The 12,048-nt window shown below is 34.7% G+C and overlaps 1 protein-coding gene across 1 annotated transcript; it reads left to right on the top strand.

The window, feature by feature from the left end:
- On the top strand, positions 1 to 7,042 carry LOC138330341 (tripartite motif-containing protein 2-like). The gene is made up of 2 exons (XM_069277904.1): positions 1 to 132; positions 3,101 to 7,042. The coding sequence occupies exon 2, from the start codon at positions 3,128 to 3,130 to the stop codon at positions 5,102 to 5,104; it is 1,977 nt and encodes a 658-aa protein (XP_069134005.1). The 5' UTR covers positions 1 to 132; positions 3,101 to 3,127; the 3' UTR covers positions 5,105 to 7,042.
- Positions 7,043 to 12,048: the final 5,006 nt, after the last annotated feature.

Here is a 12,048-nt window from a genome sequence, read left to right as displayed (position 1 = left end):
ATCATAGGTAGCGGTTATTGATTACCGGAATTGACCGAGGATTGCCGAATATCACTCAACATTAGATCACGGAGACAGACACATCGTTCTATATCACCTGACATGAAGTTGAAGTTTTGGCCAATATTGACGGTAAGTTATGTTAGATAAGTTTATGATATTAATCTTTAGCATCATATCACTGACATAACTCGATATATAAGGTTTGTGTTAACTACAAAAACGTACATTTAATTTTATATCCCGTACTAGGTCTGTTATTGTGATTATATTATGGCTGTGTTAGATATATACAAACCGAAAGCGGATGTTATATACACATCGCTTATATCCCTCGGGTAGACGTATAATTACAAAGTACACCGTCCTATATCCTGACCTGACGTTTATATTATCGGGTAGGTCTACAGTTGATTACGTGTTCAATGCCTGCACTTTATACTTTGTATGAACTTCAAATAGTGGAGCATTATACGTGATAATTATATAGACGGCTCAACTGAATGTAGTACATGTGTACCTGAACACGTTTATTATAGTATATCATTCGATAAGTTATATGATGGTATCTAGATATATGTTACCACAGGAACTTGACGTTCTGTCATAAAGCATAATTATATATATATATAAATACTACCTTTATTCTATATAAAAACACCAGGAATGCATCGCTAGCCAAAGTTTTATTAAGTATATTTCTATATAGGGGATATATACCCGGTATATGTTTATGCTATATTATTGACAAATCGTGAACCAATGATCAATCTATCTCGTTGGCTGGAAATTATTTCACGTCCTTGTTGTTAAATTAAGAACTTTAAATTCCAGCAGGCTTGATGTATAAATATGTGGTGTTAGGCTTCATCCTTGAAGACTACATAAAGATTGTTTAAATTCAAGGTTCCTGATGTCTTCGATTTTATTTCATAACGCTGTTTTATTAAATACTTCCCATTATTAAACCTAGTGTGTGATCCTGAATGTGTCGCTAGTTCGTGAAATCGATGACCTTGAACTGTTTTAAAGTTCAGTGAGGTAAACTTTACTCAAACATATAGTACAGCAGAGACCGTTAAAGTATTGGGATGACGAGTTCATGTATGAACATTGTGGTAAATTTATTGTTTTAAGGCGGAACTATTCCTATTCAAACAGGTCTCGATTTCATAAGCATTGGTCCCGTAAACCAGAAAAGATAAAATCACAGTTTTAGTCCACAACATTGTTTAGAAAGAAATAATACTTATGGTTGGGGATTTTTTATTAATTGAAACAGTTATATAATTATCTACGGGGTCGATTTAATGCGTAATGAGCCTTGGGGTACACATTTACAGTGACGCAAAGCTTCTTCTATTTATAAAAAAAATCATATCATTCTTTCCAGACAATATTGTGGAAAACTTATGTAACTATTACCAATGTGCCGCCCCCATAAAAAATATTGTATCCCATCAGAACTAAACTAATATATGTTACTTGTCTAGTATGTTATTTCATCTCGTGTGTCTGTTGACCTGTCGCCAAGACCCCTCAAAGTCATCTACATGTATCTCCGAAAGTAGGAAATGTGTATCAGAGAATTTGCTTGATATCTTTTGCTTAAAGGTAGTGACTATTTTTAATATAGTGGCAGAATTTGGGATAAGTCGTGAATCGATGATCCTAACTCAAATTCACAATACAAGAGTATCTCAATATTTCATTATACATTGTATGACATGAACATTGGAATAATCCATTATAGTATTGCTTTTTGAAGTTAGGATTAATCCACTCATGGCCGCTATGGCCGAAAGGTAAACATGTCTCGACGTAATTATGAACTCTCATCCCATCTCTGGATCGCAAATTTGAATCCCATGTTAGACATGCAGTTGCCAGGTACTGACCGTAGGCCGATGGCTGTTCCTCTAGTACTCCGGTATTCCTCCACCAAGAAATCGTTCCGTCGATAGATGAACCTTGGTTGTTAATATGACGTTACACAAACCACCCTAATCAAATCATCCATGACAGCCGTCATATAAATACATGTTTTCATACACTTGTAAAACCAGGTTGCTTACTTTCACATGTTTATTCTCCGGATACTCCGGTTTTCCTCCACCTATAACCCATGTACGTCCTTAGGTGGCCCTGGTGATAAATAAAATGTTACACACACCACACTAAACAAATCATCCAAACAGCACACTAGTCAATCCAAACCATACATCTGTGTATGTACACGTATATCCCTGTTGCTTACTTTCACATTAGTAATGCTATAGCGACATTGTAACTAAAAGAACATTTTTATGCATCTATCTACATTAGAGTAAAGAAACACTATATTTCCTACAGAGACCACAATGTATAAAACAAAACTGTTGTCTAATATGTACCCATTGGCATCCCTTTTAACTTTTATTTTTAATATATCGGCCAGAAGATGACATCTATGATTAAACTCTGGATATATATTTCACCTATATAGTCCCCAAATATGTATCCTATGAATAGCATGACGTAGCCTGAAATGTTCACATTCTATTTCACTCATTCACACCTGAAATTTCATAATGCACGGATCTAGTCATTGAATTAGAAGAGTCTAAATGCGTCATAAGGGGTGAATCAGTTAACCATCCTCGTGCTTACAAACCCCTGACCTACCACCACCCCAACATAGAATCATTCATCTATCTGGCAGCAGATTTATCATTAAACTTTAAAGCGTTCAGACCAGGACACGAAATTATTGACATTCAGAATATGTACAAAGGTTAATTATTGAAGAAACAAATATCACGCATTAAGTCATAGAAAATATGTCGTAAACATAAATATAAACAAATACGTACAACCGTAACATCATTCGATATATGTTGAAATCATTAATAAATACCAGCTGGACACAAATTCTACATAAATCGACATACATGTACTATTACAGAGTAGAATACAAGGTATTGAATTTCACAAAATCAAATATATCTTACGTTATTGTTGAAATGTGTTATATTGTTATATAGGACCATTATTCAATATGGACTTCATACATTTATTGCTAATTTTTTTTAAAAGCCTGTATCATTGTTTTCTGTTTCAGAATACCTAATCATCGACTGATAACGCCATGGCAGAAGGTGGTCCAAATCAAGAATCGGTGCTTAAAGACGGTACTCAGTCGGACTCACACCTGCTGCAGTGCCCGATCTGTCTGGAACAGCTTCACCAGCCAAGATGTCTACCATGTCACCATTCTCTTTGTCAGGAATGTCTGAGTACTTACATCACCAGTGAGGTGTCGGGGAAGAGGGATACGGCGACTACCTTTACTTGTCCGGTATGTAGAACACTTACTCACCCTATTGATAAGACTGAGGATAAGGACAAATGGGCCGAGCAGTTTCCTGTAGACAAAGTTGTCATGGAGTTGATACAAATGAAGAGCGGCTCAACAGAGAGTCACTACTGTACGTATTGTGAAAAAACTAAAGACAAGAAGGTTCTGGCTCAGTTCTGGTGTAAACATACCCAATGTTTGTTTTGCGAGTCATGTAAACTACATCACCATGATATCATACACCCCAACTGTGATGGTATGGATATCAGAGCTTCCTGTGGAAGTTTTTTACTACGATCAGAAACTTTGACCAAGAAATGCGACAAACACAATGAGAAGATGGGCTACTTTTGCGTCGACCACAAAGCTTTCGGCTGCAGCAAATGTATAACTGATGCTCACAGGAAATGCAACGATGTAGCAACCACTGAAAATTACTGTAATACATTGGACAGAAACTCAACACTCAAAGAAACGACGACCTACCTACAAAAGGCTACTGACTCCATGGAATCGACGGTAAAGAGCTTCCAGCAATATTTACAGAGCATCGCAGACGACAAGGAGTCGGCATTACAGAGCATCGACGATATGGAAGAACGGTTCATCCAACGAATGAAAGAAATGAAGAAGGAAATCACAGATGATTTGATAGCTAAGTACAAAGTGGAGAGTGACAATCTGAAGGCGACAAGTCAAAAGTGTGAACGACTGAAGATCGCTATGCAGAATACAATGGAATCAACTGCTACAGCCCGGCAGCAGAACGACCACATGGGTACGATTTTATTGTACCAGAGAGGACAAACAGAGCTGGATGCTTGGAAGGATTTAGTCAAAGAGATGAGGATGACGAGCTCTACTGTCAGTCTTAAGCACGAAGCAGAATTTGATGGAACAAGTCTGAACTTTGGTAAAATTGTCGTCCAGAAGCAACAGAGACAATTTACAGATGTCCCAGGCCTAACCAAACCTTTATCAGAATGTGAACTAAAGGAGGTAAGAAAAGTGAACATAAAAATGGAATCAGATCGGTCCGATTGTGATGCTCGTGGAGTTGTTATCACTCCTGACGGCAGTATTGTTGTAGGAGATTATAACAATCAGAAGCTGAAATTAATCAACACTGACGGAGATGTTGTGGATGAGTTGAAGGTGGATGGAAACCCTTGGGATTTGTGTTTGGTAGACAACACTACAGTTGCAGCTGCGATAGGTAATGGTGTACATGTGGTGACAGTTACATCCTCTAAACTTACATTATCGAATGTAATAAACATTGGGAAAACATGTCACGGTATAACGTACAGAAATGGAGAGTTCATCGTGAGTTCAGATAAAGAAGTGTACCGGGTGACAAAGGACGGTAAGACACAGATGCTACACAGAGGTACTAACACTATATACACGTTATCCCACGACCACCGTACCGGGACTCTCTTCATCCCTTACCACATCAACACTGCTGGCAGTACGGCCGTCGGTAGTCTGTCTACTGACAATCTACACAAGGACGTGTTGAAGGTCGGTGTAGTAAGTTACGCGTATGGAGTGGACGTGGACGGGGAGGGTAACGTCTATGTCTGTGGATATGGGTCAAACAACGTGGTACAGATGTCTGGGGACGGGACAAACGTCAGGGAACTGTTAACGGCAGCAGACGATATCACAAAACCGCTAGCTATATTCGTGTATGGTGATAAGCTAGTTGTGACGAATCAGTCAGGATCAGATCGCAATTCTATTCGCTTATTTCAATTTATTTGATCACTTTGATAAAACAACTTTTGTGATAACATGTTCCCTTTGTAGTTACATATCACTATCAGGACTGTTAGGTCTATACTTTTCATTTGGGTCAAAATGTAATGTCACCAGGTTAAACCATTCTTGCAAGATGCAGTAAGTTTAAAGTAATCTAAGTAAAGTTAAGTTCAGCAATATTTCGCAATACAAACTCCTTTATTTTTTTCTTATTTTCAATTCTGCTGAAGGCTTGTACTGTCCCTTCTATGACCTTATGATTTTAGCTTTGATTTCATTTTCATTGATGTAACATTGCAGTAAATTGGCTCAAGTTAATCGGATATATCACCATATCAGGACTTAGGTCTATATTCAATATATGACAATTAAAAAAAAAAGAAATTATTTTGTAAGTTAAATATATGAATACAGTCTATCAAATTACATAACTGATATCCATAATTACTGATAAATACAAGCAGGATGCAAAATAACTGTCCATAATATTTACATTAGAATTGTCCCAGCCGCTGATCATTTTACAAGATTAATTTAATAAAAGATTTTACGGTTTTATTTTATGCTTCATCTTAAAATTTGCACTTATAGTGTTAGTACATAAGTTATGATATCGAATGTGGTTTGTGGCTTCCTATAACACCATGCCTTGTTCCCGAGGGGGAGGGGGCGTTACATTGATGCCGTTGAACATATATATTTCCACATCAAGACTTTGGTCAATATTCAAGGTATGACAATTTGTTTTTAAAAAGTTATTTATTTTCTTTAAAGAATACCATTAGATTATATAACTGGCTGTTATAATTACCGATAGATGCACACAAGATGCAAAATAACTGTCCATTATAATTAACATACAATTGTCCTAACCGGTCATCATTTTAATTAGATTAGAAATATAGTGTTAGTACATAATTGATAATATTGAAGGTGTCTGTTCTTTCCTATGCCTCGTCCCCGAGAGGGAGTTAGAGTTACAATGATGTCATTGACATTTTGGACGTGATATGTAAGCCCTGTGCTTATAGCTATGTATGGTATACATCAGATAGTTTTGTTTAAAGTTATATGTGGCGTATTTTTCATACTCAGGAATCAAGATAAGCCTTTAATATGTTATTCATTAACAGAAGTACTACCATTTTGAAAATAACAGTCCTTTCAATGCACTGGTTTTAATTTAAAAAATACAAATAAGAGCAGAAAATGATTTAAGCAGTACTGCCAAAAATCATTATATGTACATCTATAGTGAAACGAAATGAATACCTACGGCCAGACTATGAAGCCAAATTGTGTTCTACAATTTCGTGTCACGTTTTTACAATATTATTAGTAATTGTAAAGTGATTTTTGTAGGATGTTTCCATCTAAACACACATAAGGCATAAAAAACAACAATTTTACAATACATAATCTCTGTGTTGTAACAAACGTTTATTAAGGCATCTGAGGCTATTTGAATGATTTTCACGGCTTAATTTCACAAACCTTATGGTTTTCAATCGATTATGAAGAAAATTAACATGTCAAATTCTTCGTCCAGTTACGGCACATATAACTTTAATAATTAAGATTTTAAGTATTCATCAATTTTATTGTTTTTATTTGGTTTTCTTAAAACTCAATCATTAAATTCTACTAGCATTATCTTCATGTATGTGTGATAAAACGAAACATTAAGCATTAGAACTTAAGTATGATTTAACGGTTAATTTGAATACGGAGTCTTACGAGGAAGTTGTTTATATGGAGATAGCCAGATTGACCACTTTTAGCCCCGACCTTAAGGCCTTCAAACCATTTGTACAGTTTTGAATTCCCACCCCAAAAGGATTATCCAATGCAATATATTCAGAGAAGTTGTTTATATGGAAATAGCCACATTGACCCCTTTTGACCACCTGGAGGTCAGTCCGATCATCTGTTTAATTTTGAGTTATAAAGATGCTACCAGTCGAATTTTGTAAAAATCCTACAAGCGATTTTGAAGAATTCGAATGGACGCCGCGGTATCACATAAGCTCACCTTGGTCATTTGGAGTAACTTTATTTAATATAGATCTATTTGAGTATTTTTCCACAAATTTATGTTTTACTTCAAATACATAAGATGGAACTAATGTGCTCAAAACATTTTACATAATGTAACCAGCATTTTATACTGTGTATTGTAATATACATTTTTATCACATAATTCGCCTGATATCCTGTATTTTCACCCGTGTAATAGGAAATAGCCATTTTTGCATTTGTCATTTGCTGTGTCAACTGTGAACAGGAAATTCACTGAGACGTCATAACAGAAGCAATAAAGTGACGTCAGGATTTCGAGGGCAGCGGAACAAAATGGCTGTTTTGCAAGAACATTTTGATGTTGAAGTTCTTTGAAAAAAGTACCTGAAATGTGTATTTCATCTCGAAATTATGATTTTTTTTGCTCGCCAAGGATCGTAAAAAATCATTAAACCCCAAATGAAATGAACACTCATTTAATATTCTATATATGGTGTATGCAATTCATACCTGTTCTATTACATTTGGAAATAAAATGAAATTGAAATGAAAAATAGTGCTTGGACCAATTTGTATTCAGGTAAACCCACTTTCCCGTCTCGAGTTATGAAAGGAAACACAACAGACGATCAACCACATTTTAGGATGAGTATTTTATTGTGCTACAGGTATGATTTTTTTTTCTAACACAAACTCACACCTACATGATTACTGTCCATGTCCTTTAACGAATCTAGAGTATTTCTTTAAATGGTAAAAAAAAAATCGAGGTTTATACTTATACGCCACAAAGTAACATGGCGAAACATGACAATCCTGATCGATCTGAGTTACTTCCCTTTGCTACAATCCGTCAGTACTGACGGAGTGAAACGAAGGGAAGTAACTTTGATGCATGTCTTTGACATTGTGGGATTTTGTGTTAATGTACTGTGTGTAGATATATATATGTATCAAACGGATGAGCCGAAAGCCTCAAGACAATAAAAAAATACATTAATTAAGATTTCCCCCTGAATTTCTTTAATGCGACTTTTTATTATGGAGCATGTATAAAACTGGGGCCAGAAACTCGTTTTATCATTTTTCTTACAAAGAAGTTATTTATTTAATAGTCAATGACTGGAAACCTACTTACTGAAAAACATTAGAAATTATCAAAATATATACGACATGACAAACAGTAACTTGGCAGTACTTCGTTCACACAAATACTTCTATGAATTATTGAAGTATACCACAATATGTCAGGATTCAATATAATGAATTCATTTCCATTCGACATTTTCATATAAGTTTTTCATTGTAACATATATAGTTAATATAAAAATATAATTTGATTAAAAAACAAAATACTAAAACACATTAACTGAATGTGCTTGCTACAAATACAATATGTATTGTATCTAGCACAGTGTGTTTTTTAAATGAAAAATACCATAATTTCAAAGAACACACTTTTAAAATTTTTATTTCATACCATTGATTTCATTTTCTTTGTTTTTGTTCGACACTACAGGGACAAATGTTTGACCAATGGATACTACAATACAAAAATACAAAATTTGTGTCAAGTCCCTGTGTTTGACACGTTTTGATATACCCTTCTACAGATGAACTAAATAAGCCTTCGGCGATAGCAACTAATTATAGCGACTGACCGAAGGGATCATTCAGACAATACACATAGATATTGTCCCTTTAGTTTATCTGTATGTTCTATATGTGTTCATTGTTTGTGTTTTTGTGTGCGTCCGTGATCGTCCTTAACATGTAATTTTATTTATTCTTCTTGTGTCCTGACAAAGGGGCAGATCGCCTGGAAAATTTGACAATCTTTTGTCCACACTGTTAGAATTACTTCTTTGCCCTATATATATCACGGTAGATATATAATTACATTTTCGGACTGTGATATTTCATGTGTATAATCATTATAAAATGTATATATAAGATATACTTGTATTTAGTCAATGGGACTCGTACATAATTCACATTGACAACTAACTAGATTCTATGTTTTCACTGAATTTAGAGTGCGACATCACACGATCATATACTTAAATATCTAGAAAGACAAAAATACATATGTTCACTAAATTTAGCACAGTGCTTTGTTAGAAGACAATATACCACAGGATTTTTTTTTATTATTTGTATTCCAAACGAATCATTCCACAACCTTTTCCTTTGGTTGACACCCACAGGGACTTGCACACGATTTCAACCACCGCATAGTATAATACATAAATATATATTTTGACCGTCGGTTGAAAATTTGTGTCGTGTCCCTATGTTGACACGTAGTGTATGTAGCATGTATATAGCATTACATTTTCGGACAGCAATTTATATTTTAAGTGCATTCTGTTAGTAAAATGTATATCTAAGATATACTTGCATCTTGTGTCAAACGTTCATAAATAAATAGACCTTTACATACAAATGTAACTAATTATATAAAATATACCAATATTCACTGCCTTTAGAGTGCGACATCACACGATCAAATATTTAGATTTCTAGACAGTCGTCATTCCCCAGTAACAATGGCAAGTTTCCTTTTCTCTCCAAGTTTCTGGAATTTATAAAATATGGTCAAGTAACTTTGTCCCAATCAACATCCCACGAGACACAAGATAAATTGCCAGAGTAGACTTTAGCTTTAAACATATCGAGGTGGCAATGCCATTGAATTTGACATTGAAATAAAAATGATGTGAAATTCAAAATAAATGCCCAATCATAGCGATTGATTCTTTGGCATACCATGGCTTGCCATTTTGTAATGTATTTTTGCCATGCGTATACTATACTGATAAAGAGTGTAGCATCAGAGAAGATGACGTAATTGTTTACTTAAGTTATGACGTCACAACCGATACCTACCGGAAGGGAGATATGCAGATATATAACATACAGGAAATTAATGAAGTTGTTTACGGACATATCGATCGCATGACTTATATCAATTGATTCAATCAGATTGCAATTAAACTGAACAACGATAAAATGATAGCATTCAAATGATGGTTTCACTCCGTCGTCAACTGAAGGGAAGTAACTCTGACAGATCAGAAAGATGATGGTTAAATACGTCAATAATCCTCTGTGGTTTGAGGAACTGAAGTGTCTATAGATTATTGATCAGGATGATGCTATTTCAATCATAACACAATGCAATACACTATAAACTAGTACCAAACATATATTATAATAGCAAATAATTACTAATTGTATTCAATGTAAAAAACAATCAACGTATACACCATTGATGGAAAGGTTTAATATTTACAAAATTATAGATTATCAAATATAAATATTAAGCCTTGTCAACAAAATATTGTGCTCCCCGTAACCACACCGACTCCAATCCTGGATGTTTCTGTAAATAATATACATAATAACTACACATACGCATCAGCACACATAACTTTTACGGGTAAATCCGTCAAATCCTGTTTCTCCCAAAATATACCAGGTTGTTATATATATATATGAATCATTTTAATTTTGATTAAAAAAGCATTCTTGTGTTACCATCAAGGCTTCATGAACTGATTTTTTATCACCCCTGTAGTCACATTAATGTTCTTCTAGATCAAAGACTGGACCAGTCCATTATGGAATTTCAGGGATGAATGAGTTAAAAAGTTGGTACCACCGATGTTTTACCATACAAGGAATGATGTCAACCTCCTCTTTTTAAGTTATCTTGGAAATTAATCAATTTCTTTTTTTTAAACAGATAAAATAAATTATCCAGTCAAAAGTAAAACTGCTGAGTGAATTTGCGAATCGAATTTTGGTCCTATTCTGGCTGCAAATTTTGCTGCATATATTTTAAATGAGAAGATGTATAATGAGAAGATATTCAGTACGATTTGCAGTAAGAATAGGACCAAATTTCGGGTCGGAAATTTACCCTGCAATTTTTCTTTGACAGGATGAATTCCTTTGAAAAATAATGTGTTTTTTATTTTGTATAAACGAAATCATACTGGTAAATTAACCAGTTTGTAGTATTCCTTTTAGGAAAAAAAGTATGATCAATGTCAAATAACTACCCTAGAGATAATTTCAAAACCGCTGTAACAGTTAGACATGTTTAAGAATGTGCCAGTACTTGATGGTAGAAGTGAGTATGAGTAGGAGTACTGGAAGAAAGACCACCGACCTACCCCAAACAGACTCCACACTCACTACTAAAATACAGTCCTCAGGCACATGGGTTAGTTTGGTTTAACATCCTATAAACTGTCGTGGTTATTAATGGATGTACTTGGTTAAGGAGGTAGAGGAAAGTCGGAGTACCCAGCAAAAAAACCACCAACCAGCAATCAGTACACACTACACCCAGAGGTAGAGGGCTGGTTATACACTTTGGGACATCTTAACAACTTGACCTCAACCTGCCCCGATTGCTAATAGCCATAAGAAACTTAATCTATAAATAAATAAGCAAATACATAGATATCCTTTATATGAACAATTCATAGAATTTAACTACAACATAACTGATGAATAGTTTCTTAAATAATAACATACCTGGATGAAATTCATTTTGACTGAATTTCACGGTTCACCAGCTATCGCTTAAATCGTTTTGGTACCGGCGACGTAACCTTGTAATTTGCCTTGTGTATGTTCCAAATTTGAATAAGTACACCTGTGTGACGGGCACATAACGGGGCGTGGTTAGATACGTCTGGTGATCGGTCAATGGTATCAAGACTCAGATCGATAGAACAAACTAGTTAAAATATCCAGTATACTGTCATATTACTTAAAATACTTTAAACTTTGAAACTACGTACGTAACATTTATATTACCCCAATTTATATAAATGTATATCAAAACAAAAGATAACACTGATATTATTAATTTATAAATCAATATATAAATTCTTATCTTCCGTGTTTGTTAG

The sequence above is a fragment of the Argopecten irradians genome, chromosome 8, assembly GCF_041381155.1.
Source record: "Argopecten irradians isolate NY chromosome 8, Ai_NY, whole genome shotgun sequence".
Lineage (NCBI taxonomy): Eukaryota > Metazoa > Mollusca > Bivalvia > Pectinida > Pectinidae > Argopecten > Argopecten irradians.
This window is presented reverse-complemented; position numbering and strand designations above follow the sequence as displayed.

Coding starts and splice junctions, on each gene's coding strand:
- LOC138330341 (XM_069277904.1), top strand. CDS start 3,128: ATGGCAGAAGGTGGTCCAAATCAAGAATCGGTGCTTAAAGACGGTACT.